Genomic DNA, 26,191 nt, shown 5'->3' with positions numbered 1-26,191 from the left:
ATGTTGAGATGCAAGTCACCTTTTTCACTCTTCTCTTTCACCACCATCTGGAGTTTCTTTAGTTCCTCTTCACTTTCTGTATATCATCTCCATATCTCAGTTTCTTGATACTTGTCCTGACAATCTTGATTCTAGCTTGTGACTCATCCAGTCCAGCTTTTCCTGTGATGTACTCTGCATAGAAGGTAAATAAGCAGGGTGACCATATATGGTCTTGTCTTAATTCTTTCCCAGTTTGGAACCAGTCAATTTTTCCATTTCTAGTTCTTGACCCCCATACAGGTTTCTCAAGAGACAGATAGGGTTTCTGGTACTTCCATCCCTTTAAGATTTTTCCACAATTTTTTGTGATCCACACAGTCAAAGGTTTTAGTGTGGTCAAGAAAAAGTAAATGTTCTTTTGGAACGCCCTTGCTTTCAACCTGATCCAAAGAATGTTGGCAATTTGATCTCTGGTTCTTCTGCCTGTTTTAAACCCAGCTTGAATATCTGCAACTTCTTGGCTCAGTACTGCTGAAGGCTAGATTGAAAGATTTTGAGCATAACGTTGCTAGTATGTGAAGTGAGTACAATGTGCGGTAGTACTCACACCATGCAGAGGGATTAAATAGTACAACTCACAATGCCAGCACCCATGGCATTGCCTTATTTGGGATTGGAATGAACTGATCTTTTCCAGCCCTATGGTCACTGTTGAGTTTTTTTAAGTTTGCTGACATATTGAGTGCAGCACTTTAACAGCATCATATTTTAGGATTTTAAATAGCTCCAACTGAGCTATTTAAAATCCATTCACCTCAAACCACTAGCTTTGTCCATAGTAATGCTTTCTAAGGCCCACTTGATTTCACACTCCAGGATGTCTGGCTCTAGGTGAGTGATCATACCATCATGATTATCCAGGTCATTAAGACTTTTTAATGTATACTTCTTCCATGCATTCTTGCCATCTCTTTTTAATGTCTTCAGCTTCTCTTAGGTCCATACTGTTTCTGTCATTTCTTGTGGCCATCTTTGAATGAAATGTTTTCTTGATATCTCCAATTTTCTTGAAGAGATATCTAGTCTCTCCCATTCTATTGTTTTCCTCTATTTCTTTGCATTTCCCTTTAAGAAAGTCTTCTTATCTCTCCTTGCTCTTCTCTATAACTCTGTATTCAGTTGAGTATATCTTTCCCTTTCTCCCTTACCCTTCACTTCTCTTCTTTCTTCAGCTATTTATAAAGGCTCTTCAGACAATCACTTTGCTTTCTTGCATTTCTTTTTCTTAGGGATGATTTTAGTTTCCTCCCATACAATGTTATAACCTCTGTCCATAGTTCTTCAGGCACTCTGTCTACCAGATCTAATCCTTTGAATCTATTCTTCACCTCCACTGTATAATCATAAGGAATTTGATTTAGGTCATACCTAAGTGGTCTAGTGGCTTTTCCTACTTTCTTCAATTTAATCCTGAATTTAATAACACGGAGTTCATGATCTGAGCCACTGTCAGCTCCAGGCCTTGTTTTTTACTGACTGTATAGAGCTACTCAATCTCTGACTGCAAATAGCATAATAAGTCTGATTTTGGTATTGATTCTCTGGTAATTTCCATGTGTAGAGTCATGTCTTGGAATGTTGGATAAAGGTATTTGCTATGACCAGCTTGTTCTCTTAAAACTATATTAGCCTTTGTCTTTCATTTTGCACTTCAAGGTCAAACTTGCCTATTGTCCCAGGTGTCTCTTGACTTCCTACTTTTCATTTTAATCCCCTGTGATGAAGAGGACAACTTTTTTGATGTTAGTTCCAGAAGGTATTGTATGTCTTCATAGAACTGATCAACATCACCTTCTTTGGCATTATGGTTGGGGCACAGACTTGAATTACTGTGCTATTGAATGATTTGCATAAGAATCATTTCAAGTTTATTCTGTTGCTTTTGAGATTGCACCCAAGCACTGCATTTCAGACTCTTTTGTTGACTATGAGGGCTACTCCACTTCTTTTAAGGGATTCCTGCCCATGGTAGTAGATACAATGGTCATCTGAATTAAATTCACCCATTCCCATCCATTTCAGTTCACAGATTCCTAGAATGTCCATGTTCAATCTTGCCATCTCCTGCTTGACCACATCCAATTTACCTTAATTCATGGACCTAACATTCAAGGTTCCTATGCATTTTTTTTTTTTCCAGCATTGGACTTTACTTTCACTACCAGACTTATCCACAGCTGAGGGTCATTTCTACTTTTGCCCTGCCACTTCATTCCTTCTGGATGAATTAGTGATGGCCCTCTACTCTTCACCAGCAGCATATCGGACACCTTCTCACCTGGGGGGCCCATCTTACAGTGTCATATCTTTTTACCTTTTCATACTATCCATGGTGTTCTCTAGGCAGGAATACTGCAGTGGTTTGCCATTTCCTTTTCCAGTGGTCCATGTTTTCACAGAATTCTTCACCATGACCCACCTGTCTTGGGTGGTCCTGCGCAGACTGTGTCCTACCTTCACTGAGTTACTGAAGCCCCTTTGCCATGACAAGGGTCAGGAAACTAAGATCCCTCATGCCCCACAGCGTGGCTTAAAAAAAAAAACCTTTATTATTATAGCTCAGTGAACAGAATGAACCTCATTTAAGCTATGATCCTTTCATGGGAACTACAGAGACCCCCACATGATGGTGTTCTTATATCGGGTTTACTTCACAGCTTAGGAACCCTGACCTTAGGGAACTCAAATCTTTTATAAGTAAGCATTCTTGCCTGGCTTTTTCCCAATTTTTTTTTCTTCTTAAGCTTTATTTTTTAGAGGAGCTTTGACTGTAAAATGTTATCAACTAAAACACAAATTAAAATGTTTCAGATTCAGGCAAAACTACAATGAGAGGCAAAACCAAAACCTGAAATATATTAATTAGAAAGAAACAATCTTTTGAAAACCCTCCCTACCATCCAGAGATACATGCCTCCCTTCAAGATTAGCTAACCATAAGTAAGAAAAAGGGTGTCCTTATCTGAAGGTGATAACTTACTGCTCTGATGTGGCTGGTGGGATGCTCAGACCTCAGACTCTGTGGAGAACCCAGCTGGTGTCTCTAGAGCTAGAAAAGTCTGATCCTCTTCTCCAGAGCTTGAAACTTCTAATAGGCCTTTCTATTCCCATCATCCCTCCATCTCACTGCTAAGCCAATCAGTAATGGGCACCTGATTAGATTACTGAGGTCCCAATGGATCTTCATTTTTCTCTAGGTTAGTTGATTGGATCAGATATACATTCAGGCAGCAAAGAATGATGGGATGACTGAGTAATCAAGGACTGATTCAAGGATTCACTTCACAAATACTAATACCAATTCTACCAATACAGACTATATTTGAGTCAAATAAGAAAGTGATTATTGGTCCTGCCATTGGACAAGAAAAAGCGAAAGTTGAAAATATCATTGTTTGGGATCTTTGGTCAAATCAAAATTATCAAAAAATCCCTGAATTAAAACAGCTTCATAAACACAATGATGTTGTTCCCAAAGGAGAAAAAAAATACCCATTCCTGTATCAACTTGTCACTCAGGTGTTATGTAGAAAACATAGGAGGTTGTGAACCTATTCAGGCAGCAAGGGAAGAGCTTTGGGGATGTGATTGGTTTTCCACCCTTAAGCCAAGTGTTCTCTCAAGGTTGACAGGTCAAAATCACCCTGAAAAATAAAAGTGTGTGTATACAGTTTGAAGCTGGGAATTCATAAGGGATGCACTAATGATGACAACAATCTAAAATAAAGGTTTCTTTCTTTCTGTTCTTTTTTTTTTGAAAAGACAGAAATTAGAAATGTTATTCCTGGTGATATTGAGAAAGTAAAGGAGTGAGTCAGACTGATTCTGGAAACACTGTCACCTTAGATGGTGCTTTTTTCCCCAGAATCCTGGCATCACCACAACACACTGCATGAAGAAAGTAAGCCTAAAAATGCCAGGAGAGAGAGAGGATGAGTCCTTCTATCAGACCTTTCCAAAACTGAGAGGCACTGAGGGTCAGCACTGCAGGCTCTTTGGGAACTTGGAGTCAGAGAAGAAATAAACTTGGGGCAGTCCCAAATAACCTTGCCATCCAGAGGCAGCTGCTGCCAGGTGAGATTTGTTTATTTATTTATCTCACTGATGACATTTTTTTAAATTTTATTTTATTTTTAAACTTTACAATATTGTATTAGTTTTGCCAAATATCGAAATGAATCCGCCACAGGTATACCCGCATTCCCCATCCTGAACCCTCCTCCCTCCTCCCTCCCCTACCCTCCCTCTGGGTCATCCCAGTGCACCAGCCCCAAGCATCCAGTACCGTGCATCGAACCTGGACTGGCGACTCGTTTCATACATGATATTATACATGTTTCAATGCTATTCTCCCAAATCTCCCCACCTTCTCATCACTGATGACATTTTACAGATAGCGAATTTCCCTAGTCATTTTCCAGGGGTGATAGAAGCTACATCTTATTTTCACTGCCCTGTTTCCAGGTGTATTTAGATCACTACTGCTTCCTCAAACTTAGCTATGTTCAACACAGATTCTGATCAAAGTGACACCATTAGGCACAGAAATAAAATTTTGTTTTTCTCTTCATAAATGCCAACACCTTGCCTGCACTAAATACAGAAGCCCTTATTGGTGTTGAATGTTCTACCACGTTCAGGATGACTTCCACTTTGAGCTGCATCACACAAAGATTCGTTTGAAGTTTAAGCTCACAAATAAAGGGAGACCCTTTCTCCATATTCAAGAATTATCCATGCCTCTCTTCTACCACATTTATTTGGTGCACAAGCTATTCTTGTATACCACTGGCCACCAAAGTGAAGACTCACTGAAGGGTGTTCTTCCTCTTGGTCACTTTGGGGAGGATTCCTTTCACCATATTCTCCCGTGTATATAAATAACCTTTGCATGCATGTGTTAGGGAAATTAAATAATTAGCCTTGCTTGGCCTTCAGAGACAGAGCAGAGCAGGCCTCTGACCTTGCTTCTAACCTGCCTGGACACTGCCCTGACTGTGAGTGACTGCCTCCTGTGAGTGCAAGTCTTCTAGCACTATAGATAAGATGTTGTTATTCAGTTGCTCAGTTGTGTATTGCCCTTTGCAATCGCATAGACTGCAGCACACCAGGCTTCCCTGTCCTTCACCATCTCCCAGAGCTTGCGCAAACTCATGTCTGTTGGTTGGAGAATGTACTGCGCTGGGTGAGAGGTTAGGTCCTCCTCTCTGCCTACTTTAGCATACATGAATCTAACTTAAAATCATCTGAAGAGAAGTTAAAATTAGAAAAAGAATTATGCAATTTGTAAGGACCATTGTCCATGTTACAATGGCAAAATTATACTTCAGGTGATCAAGTCTTCATTTTCTGAAGTTGACTCTCCCTTGAGCTGGCCCACAACCCTAACTACCCTTTCTCTTTCCTTTCTTTGTCCAGTTGCCACCTACCCCCCCATCTCTCCCTGTCTCTCTCTCCATCAGCTAGTCCCTTTTAACTTCCCCTATCTCTCTGGGAAGGTGGGGAGCTTAGTTTCCCCCACTCTAGCAAGTTTCTATCTGCCCCTATTATCACAGTCAATTTGAGCGCTATTGGGTCTGTATTTTAGCTGTAAAACTATGACTACAGGGGGAGGAGCCAAGATGGCAGAGGAGTAGGATGGGGAGAACACTTTCTCCCCCACAAATTCATCAAAAGAGCATTTAAACGTCGAGTAAATTCCACAAAGCAACTTCTGAATGCCGGCAGAGGACATCAGGCACCCAGAAAAGCAACCCAACTCTTCGAAAGAAGAGAGAAGAAATACAGCTCCACCCACCAGAACACCGACACAAGCTTCCCTAACCAGGAAACCTTGACAAGCCACCTGTACAAACCCACACACAGCAAGGAAAAGCCACAATAAAGAGAACTCCACAAACTGCCAGAATACAGAAAGGACACCCCAAACTCAGCAATTTAAACAAGATGAAGAGACAGAGGAATACCCAGCAGATAAAGGAACAGGATAAATGCCCACCAAACCAAACAAAAGAGGAAGAGATAGGGAATCTACCTGATAAAGAATTCCGAATAATGATAGTGAAATTGATCCAAAATCTTGAAACTAAAATGGAATCACAGATAAATAGCCTGGAGACAAGGATTGAGAAGATGCAAGAAAGGTTTAACAAGGACCTAGAAGAAATAAAAAAGAGTCAATATATAATGAATAATGCAATAAATGAAATTAAAAACACTCTGGAGGCAACAAATAGTAGAATAACAGAGGCAGAAGATAGGATTAGTGAATTAGAAGATAGAATGGTAGAAATAAATGAATCAGAGAGGATAAAAGAAAAACGAATTAAAAGAAATGAGGACAATCTCAGAGACCTCCAGGACAATATTAAATGCTACAACATTCGAATCATAGGGGTCCCAGAAGAAGAAGACAAAAAGAAAGACCATGAGAAAATACTTGAGGAGATAATAGTTGAAAACTTCCCTAAAATGGGGAAGGAAATAATCACCCAAGTCCAAGAAACCCAGAGAGTCCCAAACAGGATAAACCCAAGGCGAAACACCCCAAGACACATATTAATCAAATTAACAAAGATCAAACACAAAGAACAAATATTAAAAGCAGCAAGGGAAAAACAACAAATAACACACAAGGGAATTCCCATAAGGATAACAGCTGATCTTTCAATAGAAACTCTTCAAGCCAGGAGGGAATGGCAAGACATACTTAAAATGATGAAAGAAAATAACCTACAGCCCAGATTATTGTACCCAGCAAGGATTTCATTCAAGTATGAAGGAGAAATCAAAAGCTTTTCAGACAAGCAAAAGCTGAGAGAATTCTGCACCACCAAACCAGCTCTCCAACAAATACTAAAGGATATTCTCTAGACAGGAAACACAAAAACGGTGTATAAATTCGAACCCCAAACAATAAAGTAAATGGCAACGGGATCATACTTATCAGTAATTACCTTAAACGTAAATGGGTTGAATGCCCCCAACCAAAAGACAAAGACTGGCTGAATGGATACAAAAACAAGACCCCTACATATGTTGTCTACAGGAGACCCACCTCAAAACAGGGGACACATACAGACTGAAAGTGAAGGGCTGGAAAAAGATTTTCCATGCAAATAGGGACCAAAAGAAAGCAGGAGTAGCAATACTCATATCAGATAAAACAGACTTTAAAACAAAGGCTGTGAAAAGAGACAAAGAAGGTCACTACATAATGATCAAAGGATCAATCCAAGAAGAAGATATAACAATTATAAATATATATGCACCCAACACAGGAGCACCGCAGTATGTAAGACAAATGCTAACAAGTATGAAAGGAGAAATTAACAATAACACAATAATAGTGGGAGACTTTAATACCCCACTCACACCTATGGATAGATCAACTAAACAGAAAATTAACAAGGAAACACAAACTTTAAACGATACAATAGACCAGTTAGACCTAGTTGATATCTATAGGACATTTCATCCCAAAACAATGAATTTCACCTTTTTCTCAAGCGCACATGGAACCTTTTCCAGGATAGATCACATCCTGGGCCATAAATCTAGCCTTGGTAAATTCAAAAAAATAGAAATCATTCCAAGCATCTTTTCTGACCACAATGCAGTAAGATTAGACCTCAATTACAGGAGAAAAAATATTAAAAATTCCAACATATGGAGGCTGAACAACACACTGCTGAATAACCAACAAATCACAGAAGAAATCAAGAAAGAAATCAAAATTTGCATAGAAACGAATGAAAATGAAAACACAACAACCCAAAACCTGTGGGACACGGTAAAAGCAGTCCTAAGGGGAAAGTTCATAGCAATACAGGCACACCTCAAGAAACAAGAAAAAAGTCAAATAAATAACCTAACTCTATACCTAAAGCAACTAGAAAAGGAAGAAATGAAGAACCCCAGGGTTAGTAGAAGGAAAGAAATCTTAAAAATTAGAGCAGAAATAAATGCAAAAGAAACAAAAGAGACCATAGCAAAAATCAACAAAACCAAAAGCTGGTTCTTTGAAAGGGTAAATAAAATTGACAAACCATTAGCCAGACTCATCAAGAAACAAAGGGAGAAAAATCAAATCAATAAAATTAGAAACAAAAATGGAGAGATCACAACAGACAACACAGAAATACAAAGGATCATAAGAGACTACTCTCAACAATTATATGCCAATAAAACGGACAACGAGGAAGAAATGGACAAATTCTTAGAAAAGTACAACTTTCTAAAACTGGACCAGGAAGAAATAGAAAATCTTAACAGACCCATCACAAGCACGGAAATTGAAACTGTAATCAAAAATCTTCCAGCAAACAAAAGCCCAGGTCCAGACGGCTTCACAGCTGAATTCTACCAAAAATTTAGAGAAGAGCTAACACCTATCCTGCTCAAACTCTTCCAAAAAATTGCAGAGGAAGGTAAACTTCCAAACTCATTCTATGAGGCCACCATCACCCTAATACCAAAACCTGACAAAGATGCCACAAAAAAAGAAAACTACAGGCCAATATCACTGATGAACATAGATGCAAAAATCCTTAACAAAATTCTAGCAATCAGAATCCAACAACACATTAAAAAGATCATACACCATGACCAAGTGGGCTTTATCCCAGGGATGCAAGGATTCTTCAATATCCGCAAATCAATCAATGTAATACACCACATTAACAAATTGAAGGATAAAAACCATATGATTATCTCAATAGATGCAGAGAAAGCCTTTGACAAAATTCAACACCCATTTATGATAAAAACTCTCCAGAAAGCAGGAATAGAAGGAACATACCTCAACATAATAAAAGCTATCTATGACAAACCCACAGCAAACATTATCCTCAATGGTGAAAAATTGAAAGCATTTCCTCTAAAGTCAGGAACAAGACAAGGGTGCCCACTTTCACCACTACTATTCAACATAGTTTTGGAAGTTTTGGCCACAGCAATCAGAGCAGAAAAAGAAATAAAAGGAATCCAAATTGGAAAAGAAGAAGTAAAACTCTCACTATTTGCAGATGACATGATCCTCTACATAGAAAACCCTAAAGACTCCACCAGAAAATTACTAGAGCTAATCAATGACTATAGTAAAGTTGCAGGATATAAAATCAACACACAGAAATCCCTTGCATTCCTATACACTAATAATGAGAAAACAGAAAGAAAAATTAAGGAAACAATTCCATTCACCATTGCAATGAAAAGAATAAAATACTTAGGAATATATCTACCTAAAGAAACTAAAGACCTATATATAGAAAACTATAAAACACTGGTGAAAGAAATCAAAGAGGACACTAATAGATGGAGAAATATACCATGTTCATGGATTGGAAGAATCAGTATAGTGAAAATGAGTATACTACCCAAAGCAATTTATAGATTCAATGCAATCCCTATCAAGCTACCAACAGTATTCTTCACAGAACTAGAACAAATAATTTCACAATTTGTATGGAAATACAAAAAACCTTGAATAGCCAAAGCAATCTTGAGAAATAAGAATGGAACTGGAGGAATCAACCTGCCTGGCTTCAGGCTCTACTACAAAGCCACAGTCATCAAGACAGTATGGTACTGGCACAAAGACAGAAATATAGATCAATGGAACAAAATAGAAAGCCCAGAGATAAACCCACACACCTATGGACACCTTATCTTTGACAAAGGAGGCAAGAATATACAATGGATTAAAGATAATCTCTTTAACAAGTGGTGCTGGGAAAACTGGTCAACCGCTTGTAAAAGAATGAAACTAGAGCACTTTCTAACACCACACACAAAAATAAACTCAAAATGGATTAAAGATCGCAACGTAAGACCAGAAACTATAAAACTCCTAGAGGAGAACATAGGCAAAACACTCTCCGACATACATCACAGCAGGATCCTCTATGACCCACCTCCCAGAATATTGGAAATAAAAGCAAAAATAAACAAATGGGACCTAATTAAACTTAAAAGCTTCTGCACAACAAAGGAAACTATAAGCAGGGTGAAAAGACAGCCTTCAGAATGGGAGAAAATAATAGCAAATGAAGCAACTGACAAACAACTAATCTCAAAAATATACAAGCAACTCCTGCAGCTCAATTCCAGAAAAATAAACGACCCAATCAAAAAATGGGCCAAAGAAATAAACAGACATTTCTCCAGAGAAGACATACAGATGGATAAGAAACACATGAAAAGATGCTCAACATCACTCATTATCAGAGAAATGCAAATCAAAACCATAATGAGGTACCATTTCACACCAGTCAGAATGGCTGCTATCCAAAAGTCTACAAGCAATAGATGCTGGAGAGGGTGTGGAGAAAAGGGAACCCTCTTAACACTGTTGGTGGGAATGCAAACTAGTACAGCCACTATGGAGAACAGTGTGGAAATTCCTTAAAAAACTGGAATTAGAACTTCCATATGACCCAGCAGTCCCACTACCGGGCATACGCACCGAGGAAACCAGAATTGAAAAAGACACGTGTATCCCAATGTTCATCACAGCACTGTTTATAATAGCCAGGACATGGAAGCAACCTAGATGCCCATTAGCAGATGAATGGATAAGAAAGCTGTGGTACATATACACAATGGAGTATTACTCAGCCATTAAAAAGAATACATTTGAATCAGTTCTAATGAGGTGGATGAAACTGGAGCCTATTATACAGAGTGAAGTAAGCCAGAAGGAAAAACACCAATACAGTATACTAACGCATATATAAGGAATTTAGAAAGATGGTAACAATAACCCGGTGTACGAGACAGCAAAAGAGACACTGATGTATAGAACAGTCTTATGGACTCTGTGGGAGAGGGAGAGGGTGGGAAGATTTGGGAGAAGGGCATTGAAACATGTAAAATATCATGTATGAAACGAGATGCCAGTCCAGGTTCGATGCACAATACTGGATGCTTGGGGCTAGTGCACTGGGAGGACCCAGAGGGATGGTATGGGGAGGGAGGAGGGAGGAGGGTTCAGGATGGGGAACACATGTATACCTGTGGTGGATTCATTTTGATATTTGGCAAAACTAATACAATTATGTAAAGTTTAAAAATAAAATAAAATTTTTAAAAAAAGAAAAAAAAAAAAAACTATGACTACAAAAAGGAAAGATAACTTTTTTTGACACAGGATGGCCATGATATTCTTTAGACTCTGGAGAAAACTGGTTAAAATGATTCTTATTTCCTTTGAAACAGCAAAATCAGTTCTTCTAGCATATGCAATTTAAAACAGCTAGTCATTAAAAAGGCCTGCCTAGGAAAAAAAAAAACAAAAACTTGAAGTTAAACTTTACCTGGGCTTTCTGCTGCTGCTGCTGCTGCTAAGTCGCTTCAGTCATGTCCGATTCTGTACGACCCCAGAGATGGCAGCCCACCAGGCTCCCCCGTCCCCGGGATTCTCCAGGCAAGAACACTGGAGTGGGTTGCCATTTCCTTCTCCAATGCATGAAAGGGAAAAGTGAAAGTGAAGTCGCTCCATCATGTCCGACTCCCAGCGACCCCATGGACTGCAGCCCACCAGGCTCCTCTGTCCACGGGATTTTCCAGGCAAGAGTACTGGAGTGGGGAGCCATTGCCTTCTCCGACCTGCGCTTTCTAGATGGGGCTAAAGGGAGAGAATCTTTCTGCCAATGCAAGAGACACAAGAGATACAACAGATATGGGTTTAATCCTTGGGTTGGCAAGATCCCTTGGCAAGATCCCTTGGAGGAGGGCATGGTGGCCCACTCCAGTACTCTTGCCAGAGGATCCCATGGACAAAGGAGCCTAGCAGGCTGTAGTCCTTGGGGTCACAAACAGCTGGAGATAAATGAAGCGACTTAGCAGAGCATGCAACCTTTGCCATGTCCTTGAAATACTTTGCCTGAGACCTCAGCCTTGGGCAAATTGGAATTTCAAGACAAGGTGGGTGGAGGGAAGAGTCAAAGAGACATTTTAAATATCAAGTGGAAAGCTATTAGATCTCTGGCTGCCTCTCTGGATTTATCTATGTCTCAGTGTGTGTCTTTGTTTTTGGAGTTTCACTTGTAAATGAGTTCTAATTCAATTGGCTTAAAGAAAAGTAAGCACTTACAAATCAAACAGTTACAAGAGAAACTAACTAAATGAATTTCAGGTTCACATGTACTGGGAAATATTAAATATCAGGTATTAATTTTATTATTAATAAATATCAAATATTAATAAATATCAGGTATTAATATCAGGTATTGTTTGCTAATCTCATCATGTCTTGAATTATCAGCAATGTGTAATACTTTTATTGTGCCTAGATTTAATTTAAGCTAAATTTGCCAACAAGGAAAGTAACTCAAGTAAAGAAACTTTTAAAACAGAAAAATATATAAATGAGATGAGAGCTTTTAGATAAACTCTATTAAGAATAATTATAGTTAAACTGTTATAGTCAGATCTCTGTAGGTAGCAGTGGAAGGCAGTTCTTGGCAGATTCATAGGGCTTCCTGGAAGAGGAGAGATCTAACCAGTGTGTGTTTTCCAGGGGTATGAAGAAGAGGAGGGACATTAAAGGGTAAGGCAGGCCCTATCAGAAGAAACTGAACAAGAACACCAAAGGATGAAAACTTCTAGCCCAAAAAGATCAACAACTTTCATGTTTTCTGAAATAATTTTGCTAAGTGTGTTAGGGGAACCCATTACGATCTAGGTAGCCTGGATTCTCTGCTCTAAACTATTTTATGACCTTCCAGTGAAACTGGAAGTTCAGTCTCTCAGATTTGTTTTTTTTAAGTTCAGCTGATCAGTTCAGTCTCTCAGATTTGTTATTTTTTTATTATCTATAAAATGGGGGTAATATTTGTCTTACTTATCTTGCAAGATTTGGTGAAGATCAAATAAAAGAATGAATGTGAAAATATTTTCAAAAGTATGAATCATCATACATCAAAAAAAGAAGAAGAAGAAGAATTATACTTTAAGGATGTCTAAGAGTCTCTCCAGACCGGGGTAACTTGAATTTCTGCTACTGCTGCTAAGTCGCTTCAGTCATGTCCGACTCTGTGCGACCCCATAGATGGCAGCCCACCAGGCTCCCCCATCCCTGGGATTCTCCAGGCAAGAACACTGGAGTGGGTTGCCATTGCCTTCTCCTACTTGAATTTCTAGGGTTGTCCTAAACTAAGTGATGAAAATTTATTGAATAGCTAGGTTATTTCCAAATAAAATAAGATTTTGAAACATTAATCACTAAGCACTAACTCACTCTTACAGAGAAACTAAAGAGATTTTGGACTATTAATAATTATGCTTGGTGCCATCCTGAGATGTTCTCTATAACAAAGCAAATGTTTTTAGAAATTATTACTGGTATTTATGTTCACCAGTCTACAGAATGCTAATATGAAGGACAGTTTATGGTTACTTAAGGAAAGTAGCATGTGTGTTTTTAGTAAAAAAAGGGTGTAAAAAATGAAATTACATTTTATTAAGAAAAAACAAAGTAGGCCTGACTTAAAGGTGGCTGTTTCTAATTGAACAAAGTGTTTAAAAAAAAAAGAGGTCTATGAAAAGTGGACCCCAAGAAAAGAATTTTGTGTTTTCTTGAGATGTTGAACTGCCCTTGATAATGGATTTTAAATTTCTTTACCTCTAAAGTGATCTGTTCTATGTTTACCTTTGAAAGCTTCTGTTACTTTGGCTAAGTGAATAACTGTTGTTTCACAGTGACCTTATATTATCCTATCTCAATGAGTGTTATAAACCCTTTTGATATTTTTTGGCAGAACTTCCTAAAATTAAATCCTAATAAAGTTCTTTTAACATCTAGCTGACTTTCAGGTGCTTCAAAAGGCCCATGAGACATCCCAAAGAGAAATATCAAACTGCATGTGTTCATTTGACACGTTAAATTACATGCAAAGTATTGTTGGAGGACTGGTAAGTTTTCTTAGGTTATACTGTATGATTGATGTTGCTAATATAAGTATCCTAAAAATTAGGTGAAATTCTTGAAGATTTGATATGTCCTGATAAAATATTGTCAATTATAGTTCTAGTTATCATTTTAAAGAGTTAGGTGTCACAGCAATGACCAGGTTGCTTTGTCAATTCCAGTACAATCACATTTTAAACATGCCTTCTATGATTTCACTCTGATGCCTTTGGAAGAATACTGCTACTTCTTACAAATTTATGGAAAAGATGTTTTAACACTAACCAGATAAACAAATTTTGTTATTAAGTGTAAGCTGATACACACAGGAATTTGATTTTCTCTCTCTGTTAAGAGAACAAAGTTTTCTTAGAATGTGGCTTTTGATAACAGATTGTTAATTTCTTTGCCTTTATGTGATTTATACTTGTTTTAAAAATCTTTTGTTATTTTAGTAAAGTAAATAAGTATTATTTCACAATGATCTGTGAAGACTATGGTATGTGTAAATAAAGCACATCCTGCTTCTACAAAATTAACACCTCACTGTCAAACTATTGCTATCCTGATGCCCTTAAAACACGGACAGGTTTGTCTACCGCTGAAGACTAGCTTGAAGGATTTTGAGAATAACCTTACTAACATGTGAAATGAGTACAATTGTACAGTAGTTTGAACATTCTTCGGCATTACCCTTTTTTGGGATTGGAATAAAAACTGACTTTTTCTAGTCCTCTGAACATGGCTAAGTTTTCCAAATTTGCTGATATATTGAGTGCATCATTTTAACATCATCATCTTTTAGGATTTGAAATAACTCAGCTGAAATTCCATCACTTCCACTAATTTTGTTCCTAGTAATTTTTCCTAAGGATTCTTCATTCAAGGATGTATGGCTCTAAGTGAGTGTTCACAACAGTGTGGTTATCTGGGTCATTAAGACCCTTTTTATATAGTTCTGTATATTCTTACCACTTCTTATTCCTCTATTCTGTTTTTATTACATCCCATTTCTGTCCTTGTTCTTGCCCATCCTTGCATGAAATGTTCCCTTGATCTCTCCAATTTTCTTGAAGAGATCTCTAGTGTATCCCATTCTATTGTTTTTCTCTATTTCTTTGCATTGTTCTCTTAAGAAGCCCTTGTCTCTTCTTGTTTTTCTCTGGAATGCTGCATTTAGTTGGGTATATCTTTCCCTTTACAAATCTTCTACCTTTTAACAGAGGGACAAGAAGAAGAGCTGATATAGGGCCGAAAATGAGGGCAACAGAGGGAAATTGCAGATAAGCTGGAGATCATGTACTTTGGCTGTCACAGGGCTGTGTCCTTTCAAGTCTGGGGACTTGTGTCTAGACCTCTGAGGGTCACTGCAGGCCTGGATTTGTGCTTGTGAATTTCTAAAAAACTAGAACTTTCTTATACTGACCTGCATTAGACTACACTGACTGACCCACCCCCACTCCAAGGGTACAGAGTGGCCAATGGCAGTTTGGAGAAACAGTGAATAGCCTCCATTCTGTTTTGTTATTTTTAATTTTATTTTAAATTGGGGTAAAGTTGATTTGGGGCTTCCCTGATGGCTCAGATGGTAAAGAATCTGCCTGCAATGCAGGAGACCCAGGTTTGATCTCTGGGTCAGGAAGATCTCCTGGAGAAGGAAATGTGAATCCATTCCATTGCCAATCCAATCCGAGTATTCTTGTCTTGCCTGGAAAATTCCATGGACAGAGAAGCCTAGCAGGCTACAGTCCATGGGGTCACAAACAGTCGGACACTATTGAGTGATTAACAATGTGTGACTAACAATTGAGTGACTAACACACACATAGCAGATTTACAAACAATGTTGTGACAGTTTCAGGTAAACAGTGAAGGAACTCAGCCATACATGTACATGTATACATTCTTTCCCATATTTCTTCTCTCCCACCCAGGCTGCCACCTTACATTAAGCAGAACTCCATGTGCTATACAGAAGCTCCTTGCTGGTTCTCCATTTTAAATACTGCAGTGTGTACATATCCATCCCAAACTCTATAACTACCCCTTTCTCCTATCCTTCCTCCAGGGCGAGCATTCTCTAAGTCTGTGAGTCTCTTTCTGTTTTGAAAGTAAGTTCATTTTTATCATTTCTTTTTAGATTCCCACATATAAGGGATGTCATACCATATTTATCCTTCTCTGTCTGACTTATTTCACTTGGTAATTAATGACCATTCTGGATGCAAAGATGAGATGCAATTTGGGTGGTAAGTGGAGGATCCCCCATCTTGGCTGAGGACAAGGAAAGGGATGAATGTTCTTTGGAAATTTTGCAATTTAGTCTTCTCACACATCACAGCCTTCAGACTTTGAGAATTGTGCTTTACAGAAGGAAATGAGAAACTATGAGGCCTAGTACCGTGCTGTTGTCATCCAAGTGTTACCAGGTTGTCTGCTTTGATCCATAGAATGTCATGGGAGATGAAAGTCAAACCACATCCCTTTGGTTGCCTGACACAGATCAAGGAGGAACATAGGGACCTGCAGTGGCTTCAGGGGCCCTGGCCCGGCCTCCCCTTTGTGGGGAAACTTCTTTACTGTCCAGAGCTGAGGAAGCAGTGAAGATGCTGATGGGTAGAGTGACTGCACCCCACTCCAGTACTTTTGCCTAGAAAATCCCATGGACGGAGAAGCCTGGTAGGCTGCAGTCCATGGGGTCGCTAAGAGTCAGACACAACTGAGTGACTTCACTTTCACTTTTCACTTTCATGCATTGGAGAAGAAAATGGCAACCCACTTCAGTGTTCTTGCCTGGAGAATCCCAGGGACGGGAAGCCTGGTGGGCTGCCGTCTATGGGGTCGCACAGAGTCGGACACGACTGAAGCGACTTAGCAGAAGCAGCAGCAGCAGCAGCAGAGTGACTGCATGTTGTGGGGTCATGTGTTAATGAGCCCTCAGTGTACTTTCTTCTCAGTTTTACTTTGAAGCAAAAATTACTCTAAAAAAGAAAATCTAGTTTTACAAATATAACTGTAACCCTTCCTGCTCTAAAATTTTATTGTACTAAATATTTTCTAAAGTAGAAGAAAAACTAATGCTCATTGATTGTCAAAATCAGTTTCTAAGTCCTATGTTTTTGAGATGCCTAACCAAGTTAAACATTTTGAAGAATCCACATTAAAATAAAACTAAAATTTTAAAAATTAATTAAAACTCCAAACAAAACAGTTATATCCTTTATAACTTTTTGAAGAGCATTTATATCTTAGGTATTTAAATGAATATTATTTAGTCACACAATTATTTAGTGAACTAGCATTTACAGAAAAGTGACTTCCCAGGTGACTCAGTTTATAAAGAACCAGTGTATGATGCAGGAGACACAGGAGACTGGGGTTTGACCTGGGTCTGGACAATCCCCTGGAGGAGGAAATGGCAACCCACTCCTATATTCTTGCCTTATGGAGGGACCAAGGCAATCACAAGGACTGCTCATGTCCAGGGTCATGGCCTGAGTCAGTAGTGAGGCTCCTCCTGGGGTCTGCACTCGAGTGGCTCACTGTACACAACATGTTCCTCTCAGTGTGTATAAACCCACTGAACCACCCCAGAAGTAAGCAAGAAGGTCAGAGATGCCCCATATAGAATAAGGAACTGGTGGGAGTGTTAAGGTTTTAGATCATAGACAACTTAGTGGCTTTTAAAAAAAATCAGTGTTTGGAAATTCCCGTGGTATGAACTGAAAAATTAAGACAACACATCATGCACAGCAGCAGCAGTAGCCTTACAATGAGGGTCTCTTTGTTTCTGACAATTTATAACCATCTACCCAGGGATAGCTTCAACATGTGAGTCTCAACCTCAAATCCACCTAAAGAAATTTTGGTTCCTATTTCTGACTCTACAGGACACATGTCCACAAATATTCCATTACCACAGAGACTACATTTCCCCCTGCAATCTTGCTCCCTGCAAGATCACATTTCCTTTTCACATTCACATTGAGAAGATGTCTGACACCAAGGGTCTGTTTTCCCTTCACAATGTACTTTGTCCTAGATTTCAGTTCCCAAGTACTCAGAAGAAAACTTTTCATTGATGCACCCAACTAGGTAAGGGTGTTATTGCTGTATATGATGGGCTCAGGTTGACAGAATGTGTTATCTCCACAGTGTGGACAGGGGGTGAAGCAAATCCAGATGGTCCTGGGACGTCCCAAGTCCTTTAGAATCTCCAGCAGTTCAATCCGACACTGGGCAAGTCTACTTGGTTGGAGGATTCCCTGAGAGCTGAAACTCTCCTGAGGGGCAGTGTACAGCTCTCCACTTAAACTGGGCAGTCCAGAGGTGTGTCGCAGCATCTTCTCCATCATGGCCATGGAGAGGAAGTTTCCACGCAGACTAAAGGATGTGAGGTGGATGCAGAGGCTCAGGGCTGGCAGAAGGAATTCCAGGTGGGAGTCCCTGATCCCACATTGCTCTAGGTACAGCTTCTGGAGGGTGGCTGAAACTTTCTCCAGCAGAGCTGGGAGGAGCTCAGGACTAGAGTAGGTCATCATAACACCACTCAGATTCAGGCCCTTTAGCTGACTAACTTTCGGGCTCTGGGACAGATGGGTCAGGTCTGAATCTGTAAGGAGGCAGCAAGTTATCGTAAGGGTGTCCAAGGGGGTCATCAGGCACCTGGGGAGAAGGAGAGGAATTAAGTCTTAGAAACTGAGGTGGAATTTGACTGCAAGTTGAGAGACAAGTGATCTGCCCAAGCCCAAATTTGGTCAAATCATCCAATAAGGATTAATACCCAGAATGAGCAATCTCATTGCAGTCAGTCATTTCACCTTCTCTTTGTGACTGGGTCAAGTACATAGAATCTTTTTTTTTCCTTATTAGCAGATATTTTTATTCATGAAAAAGATCAAGATATCAATTTTTTAGGTTGACATTTTAAGGAATTTTCTTTTATTTTTTTAATTTATTTTAATCGGAGGCTAATTACTTTACAATATTGTGGTGGTTTTTGCCATACATTCACAAGAATCAGCCATATGTGTACATGTGTTCCCATCCTGACCCTCCCTCCCACCTCCCTCCCCATCCCATCCCTTAAAGTATATAGAATCTTAAAAGCTCTCTCTCCTCATTACTCAATCAAGGAAAACTTACTTTGCTTCCTTATGAGGATGAATGAAGACAATGGAATGCACTAGGACAAGCTCAGAGGAGAGCCTGACATCTTACTTCAATCAATAGTGGACATCACCAAATGTTAATAGTAACAGATATACTTAAAATGCTTCCTAGGCCGGCTTCATCCCATCAGGCTTTGGCCCTGGACACCCATCTCAGGCAGGTGAGGCTTCTGGGTGACATGTGTAGAGGACCAACCTGGGCAATATCCCATGACATCCACTGAGGTTAACAGTCTTCAGGGGCTCACCTACATCCCTGCTTTATCTACAAACTATCTACCAAATTTTATGATCCCTTTGACCCCTGCTCTATTACTATCAACTTCAGGACCATGTATTTTCCATATATTAATTGCATTATCTGGATCCACAAACAAGCTTTTACACATAGGGTATTTGATTCCCCACCCCCTCGGTGGTATCAGATTTTTTTTATATATAAATTTATTTATTTTAATTGGAGGCTAATTACTTTACAACATTATATTGGTTTTGCCATACATAGACATGAATCGGCCACAGGTGTACATATGTTCCCCATCCTGAACCCCTCTCCCACCTCCCTCCCCATCCCATCTCTCTGGGTCATCCCAGTGCACCAGCCCCGAGCATCCTGTATCATGCATCAAACCTGGACTAGCGATTCATTTCACATATGATATTATACATGTTTCAATGCCATTCTCCCGAATCATCCCACCCTATCCCTCTCCCACAGAATCCAAAAGACTGTTCAATACATCTGTGTCTCTTTTGCTGTCGGGCATACAGGGTTATCATTACCATCTTTCTAAATTCCATATATATGCGTTAGTATACTGTATTGGTGTTTTTCTTTCTGGCTTACTTCACTCTGTATAATAGGTTCTAGTTTCATCCACCTCATTAGACCTGATTCAAATGCATTCTTTTTAATGGCTGAGTAATACTCCATTGTGTGTATGTACCACAGCTTTCTTATCCATTCATCTGCTGATGGACATCTAGGTTGCTTCCATGTTCTGGCTATTATAAACAGTGCTGTGATGAACATTGGGATACACATGTCTTTTTCAATTCTGGTTTCCTTGGTGTGTATGCCCAGTAGTGGGATTGCTGGGTCGTATGGAAGTTCTATTTCCAGTTTAAGGAATCTCCACACTGTTCTCCATAGTGGCTGTACTAGTTTGCATTCCCACCAACAGTGTAAGAGGGTTCCCTTTTCTCCACACCCTCTCCAGCATCTATTGCTTGTAGACTTTTGGATCGCAGCCATTCTGACTGGTGTGAAATGGTACCTCATTGTGGTTTTGATTTGCATTTCTCTGATAATGAGTGATGTTGAGCACCTTTTCATGTGTTTGTTATCCATCTGTATGTTTTCTTTGGAGAAATGTCTGTTTAGTTCTTTGGCCCATTTTTTGATTGGGTCATTTATTTTTCTGGAATTGAGCTGCAGGCGTTGCTTGTATATTTTTGAGATTAATTCTTTGTCAGTTGCTTCATTTGCTATTATTTTCTCCCATTCTGAAGGCTGTCTTTTCACCTTGCTTAGAGTTTCCTTTGTTGTGCAGAAGCTTTTAATTAGGTCCCATTTGTTTATGTTTGCTTTTATTTCCAATATTCTGGGAGGTGGGTCATAGAGAATCCTGCTGTGATTTATGTCAGAGTGTTTTTCCTATGTTCTTCTCTAGGAGTTTTATAGTTTCTTGTCTTACGTTTAGATCTTTAATCTATTTTGAGTTTATTTTTGTGTATGGTGTTAGAAAGTGTTCTAGTTTCATTCTTTTACAAGTGGTTGACCAGTTTTCCCAGCACTACTTGTTAAAGAGATTGTCTTTTCTCCATTGTATATTCTTGCCTCCTTTGTCAAAGATAAGGTGTCCATAGGTGTGTGGGTTTATCTCCGGGCTTTCTATTTTGTTCCATTGATCTATATTTCTGTCTTTGTGCCAGTACCATACTGTCTTGATGACTGTGGCTTTGTAGTAGAGCCTGAAGTCAGGCAGGTTGATTCCTCCAGTTCCATTCTTATTTCTCAAGATTGCTTTGGCTATTCAAGGTTTTTTGTATTTCCATACAAATTGTGAAATTATTTGTTCTAGCTCTGTGAAAAATATTAGCTTGATAGGGATTGCATTGAATCTATAGATTTCTTTGGGTAGTATACTCACTTTCACTATATTGATTCTTCCAATCCATGAACATGGTATTTTTCTCCATCTATTAGTGTCCTCTTTGATTTCTTTCACCGGTGTTTTATAGTTTTCTATATATAGGTCTTTTGTTTCTTTAGGTAAATATATTCCTAAGTATTTTATTCTTTTCATTGCAATGGTGAATGGAATTGTTTCCTTAATTTCTCTATTTTCTCATTATTAGTGTATAGGAATGCAAGGGATTTCTGTGTGTTGATAGGGTATTTGAAATAGGCTTATAGTGGTCACAGAACTGGAGGGCACACAGCTTCAGTTTATAAATGCAGGCCTGGTTGAGTTGTCCATATTTGATGCCACATTCCCTGACCCATTTTCCTAAGTCATCTAGGAAAGATAACGCTAACTAAAAAGGAATTCCAATACCCACCCCACTATATTCTAACCCCTAGTCTATAGCTTCCTAACAGGCTGTCTCTTTCCAGAACTTCTGTCCCAGTTTGGACCCCTACGTTGATTTGATGGTTGTGTGATACCACATTTCGGGATAGAACAGCAAAGAAGATAGTGCATTTGATATCCTAGTACTGTTTACTGTTACCTGGCCAGCGATGCACACTCACCTGAGCATCTGGTCCAGGCAGCCTTCAAGGTAGAAGGGGGATTCCAGATGAAGATCCCGGAGGTGGTGCAGCCTCAAGAACTGAGATGTAATTTTGACAACGTGCTGCTTGTCCTGCTCCTTGGGAGCTGGCAGGTGGATGTGGGAGATGAGGAGTCTCTGCACTTTGCTTATCTGGCCCAGGAGAGGAGCAAACATGGCCAGGGTGGGCAAATACCAGGTGCAATTCACGTGTACCTCCTCGATACAGTCCAGTCGCACCATGCTCAGCACCTTCATAATATTTTCCATGGGAAATGAAAGAATGCTTAGTTTCTTACAGCACAGGTGTATAGAAGCTTTTCTCTCCTCCACCCACTTTAGGAGGTAGGTGAGGAATCCATCCATGCTCCTTTCCTTGAGGTGAAGTTCTATGAACACCTCGAAGGGAGCCAAGGGCTTCTCCGCCCTCAAACTGTCCACAGCCCCTGGTGCCATTGATGAGCTTGAAGACACATGGATCTTGGATCCAGACCACATTCTCCAGAAGTCCTGTCCAGAATTTCTTAAATCCAGCACCTGCAATTTGCACCTCCTGTGGGGAAACAGCAGATTGGCAAGGATGGTTTAAGATCCACACAAAATTTAGGCAACACTCTGACTTCCCACCTGAACTTTTACTTCATATTCCTGACATCACCTGCTGCCTTGCCCTCTTCTTCTGTCTCTGCCTCACCTTCCTTCATCTCCTTTTCCCCTTTCATTTCTCCTAGCTTTATACTTCTAGTGCCCTTATGCACCCCTGGGAGGAGGCTGGGACATACTTTCAGATTCCCTTGCATCTTGGACACTGATGCACTACTGAAAGACATGTGCTTAGTCCCTTCAGTCATGTCTAACTCTTTTGCGACTCCTTGGGTTGTAACCCAGGTTCCTTTGTTCATGGAATTTTCCAGGCAAGAATACTGGAGTGGGTTGCTATGCCCTCCTCCAGGGGATCTTCCTGACACGGGGATTGAACCCATGTCTCCTATGTCTCCTGCATTGGCAAGCAAGTTCTTTACCACTAGTGCTACCTGGTATTTCTCAAAGTGAGCTCAGCAATGGCCACATCTCTGTATTTCTTCATTGACATCATCAGAGGCCACTGGCCCATCGATTTGCTATCTACTCTCCTGACGTCCCTGATAACTCAGTTGGTACAGAGTCTACCTGAAATGCAGGAGACCCTGGTTCTATTCCTGGGCCGGGAAGATCCACTGGTGAAGAGACAGGCTACCCATTCCAGTATTCTTGGACTTCCCTTGTAGATCAGCTGGTAAAGAATTTGCCTGCAGTGCGGGAGACCTGGATTTGATCCCTAGGTTGGGAAGGTCCCCTGGAAAAGGAAAAGGCTACCCACTCCAGTATTCTGGCCTGGAGAATTCCATGGACTACAGTCCACGGGGTTGCACGGAGTCAGATGTGAGTGAGTCACTCAGTCGTGCGACTTTCACTCACTTCACTCCTGACTTTGGCTGTCTCTTCAGGACTGCCCATATCCTACCAGGTTACCTGCATCAGACTCACCTGGGCTGATCCTTCTGTGCAAGCAGGACATTAAGGCCATCCAGTACTGTTTGTAAGGTTCCCAGATGAGGCGTCTGCATCAGGCCTCCCAGAGGCAAGCGGACAAAGGGCCAGGCTTGCACCAAGGCCTTTAAGGTCTTTCTGTGTCTTCCAAAGAACGCTTCCATGAAGAGTTGGGGGAAGAGCTCGATGGGCAGATACTCCAGAGCAGAAATGGCCAAGGCCTCATTGGCTAGTAGGCTCTTTCCTGCGAGGTTCATGAGTCTCAGGGGGTTCTGGACACTCATCCTGAATCTGCTCCTAAAGGAATCCTGTGAGAACTTGCAGGGAACAAGGCATCTTTCTCAGGTAAGCATGAACACCCCTTCACTATCTCCCCACCCTTCAGAGGAACTTACAGTCAAAGTCACTGCTCTGGCAGTGGTGGAAGAGCCTCAGTTTTTGTACAATTTCACTCTGGGTTCAGTGGGCAGAAAACCATAGCTCTGCCCCTACAGGCACCAGAATAAGCATCTCAGAAGGACCAAGGAGGAAGAAACACAACCCACTAATCCATCCATTTCCATCCACTACTTTGCTCATGGGAAACTTGTACCATGAGTTGAATGTTAAGCTCCATCTTTTTAAGGGGAAGAAAACTTTAAATCGTCACTTATAGCCTAAAGCTATGGGATTAATAGCTTCATGTACCCAACACAGCCTTTACCCTCAGTTCCCACATTTAACGTGCTGGGATGAAACAGATACTCCTTATATGAATGCTACTTGCACAAACTATTTTCAATGTTGAGAAATAAAATTTCAAAAATTTAGATGTTTTCTTTGAAAAATAAAAGCTTATTGATTAAGATATTTTTAAATGACATAAACCAAAGCACAAATTCAGATTTTTGGGATTAAGGCAAAATTACACTTAGAGGCAAAACCAAAGCCTTACGTTTACACATCTGGAAAGAAAGAAAAAGGAAAATCTCCTTGACATCCATAGCTGCACACCACCCGTGGAAACCTGCTGACCATAGGTAAGATGAGGGTGTCCTTTGCTGAGGTCTGTAACTTACCAGCTCTGCTGTGGTTGGCAGTGTGCTCAGATGGATCCCAGGCAGTGACTCCAGAGAAAGAAACTTCTGCACCTCTTCTTTGATGCCTGGGGTTTTTATAAGCCTTTCTGATCACATCATTTCCCTGTCCAACTGCTACCATCCAATCAGAAAGTGATGCCTGATTAGATTTGGGACTCTCCTCCAGGAAAATCCTGATCAGATCTTCACATATAACCAGATGAATTGGTTTAATCAGATATTCATTCAGGAGGGAATATATGGGGGGGGGGGAGAGGAATCAAAGACTCAATCATGGATTCACTCCTGGAACATTAATTTTCACTAGTAGGTCACTTCTGGGGGCTTCCCAGGTGTCTGAGTGGTAAAGAATCTGCCTGCCAAGCAGGAGACTCAGGTTCTGCCGAGGTTGGGAAGATCCCTGGGGAAGGAAATGACAACTCACTCTAGCATTCTTGTCTGGGAAATCCCATGGACAGAGGAGCCTGGTGGGCTATAGTCCATGAGGTCGCAAAAGAGTTGGACACAACTTAGCACTAAACAGTAACAACAAATGGGGTCTGTTATAGCCATGGGTGTGAGACAGGAAAGCCATTATTTGTTCCTGCCATTGGAAAGCTAAAATGAAGTTTGAAAGCATCATTGTATTGTTTGGGAATGCTTTGACAGATCAATATAAACAAAATGTCCCACTATTAGAGCAGCTTCAAAAACATGGTAGTGTCATTCCCAAAGGAAACAACATAAATTCCTCTCTGTGTCAAGTTGTCACTTTGGCTTTACATCAGAAATAGCAGATCATAAGCCCATTAAAAGGAGCAAGGGAAATGCAATTGGGCATGTGTTTGGTTCTCTGGGCTTAAGCCAAGGCTTCTCTGAAAGAGCTGGCTCTAAATCACAATAAAGAGTAAGGGTGGGGACTGAGTAGTGAGGCAGGGGGCTGGGCGTGGGGGTGGGGAGGGGGGCATGTTCCTAAAGGGTCCCTGTGAATGACACAGTGTAAAATATTGTTTGTCTGTTTTTTTGTTTTTTGTTTTTCCTCTTGGAGAACAAGAAGAATAAAAAGATTGTTGGTGGGGTTTAGCAATTAAAACCCTTGTATGAATCACTGCCTTATCATGGCAAAAAGGCTTGCGTAACTCAGTGAAACTATAAGCCACCCAAGACAGATGGGGCATAGTGGAGAATTCTGACTAAACATGATCCACTGGAGGAGGGAATGGCAAACCACCCCAGTATACTTGCCATGAGAACCTCATGAACTGTATAAAAAGACAAAAATATAGGACACTGAAACATGAGCCCCCCAGGTCAGAGGTGTCCAATATGCTACTGGGAAAGAGCAGAGGACAACTACTAATAGCTTCAGAAAGAATGGAGCAGGTGGGCCAAAGTGGAAATGATGCTCAGCTGTGGGTATTTGGTGAAAAACGTAAAATTTGATACTCTAAATAACAGTATTGCATAGAAACCCAGAATGTTAAGTCCAGGAATCAAGGTCGAGATGGAGATGACCATCTTAGGAATCAGTGAACTAAAATGGATGGGACTGGGTGAATTTAATTCAGATGACCGTTATAGCTACTACTGTGGGCAAGAATCCCATAGAAGAAGTGGAGTAGCCCTCACAATCAACAAGAGTCCAAAATGCAGTACTTGGGTGCAGCCTCAAAAACGACAGAATGTTCTTGATTCATTTCCAA

General features: G+C 40.2%; 1 protein-coding gene and 1 long non-coding RNA gene across 3 annotated transcripts; both read right to left on the bottom strand.

The window, feature by feature from the left end:
• Positions 1-1,893: 1,893 nt before the first annotated feature.
• Positions 1,894-4,287, bottom strand: LOC147356381 (uncharacterized). Its single transcript, XR_015143237.1, has 2 exons — positions 3,023-4,287; positions 1,894-2,571 (listed from the first exon to the last, which is right to left on the bottom strand). It is a non-coding gene; the product is annotated as an uncharacterized LOC147356381 (long non-coding RNA).
• Positions 4,288-17,628: 13,341 nt separating this feature from the next.
• LOC147356380 (melanoma antigen preferentially expressed in tumors-like) lies at positions 17,629-24,623 on the bottom strand. Of its 2 annotated transcripts, none has more exons than XM_086343785.1 (4): positions 24,489-24,623; positions 23,428-23,747; positions 21,881-22,453; positions 17,629-18,616 (listed from the first exon to the last, which is right to left on the bottom strand). In XM_086343785.1, the coding sequence occupies exons 2-4, from the start codon at positions 23,712-23,714 to the stop codon at positions 18,043-18,045; spliced, it is 1,434 nt and encodes a 477-aa protein (XP_086199911.1). In that variant the 5' UTR covers positions 23,715-23,747; positions 24,489-24,623; the 3' UTR covers positions 17,629-18,042. The 2 variants fall into 2 exon arrangements, with proteins under 2 accessions (XP_086199911.1, XP_086199912.1); XM_086343786.1 differs by having other exon boundaries at positions 23,428-23,766; positions 24,489-24,545.
• Positions 24,624-26,191: the final 1,568 nt, after the last annotated feature.

The sequence above is a fragment of the Bos grunniens genome, chromosome 16 (genome assembly GCF_055505025.1).
Source record: "Bos grunniens cultivar Pamir isolate PY7600 chromosome 16, Bosgru_T2T1.0, whole genome shotgun sequence".
Classification (NCBI taxonomy): Eukaryota; Metazoa; Chordata; class Mammalia; order Artiodactyla; family Bovidae; genus Bos; species Bos grunniens.
This window is presented reverse-complemented; position numbering and strand designations above follow the sequence as displayed.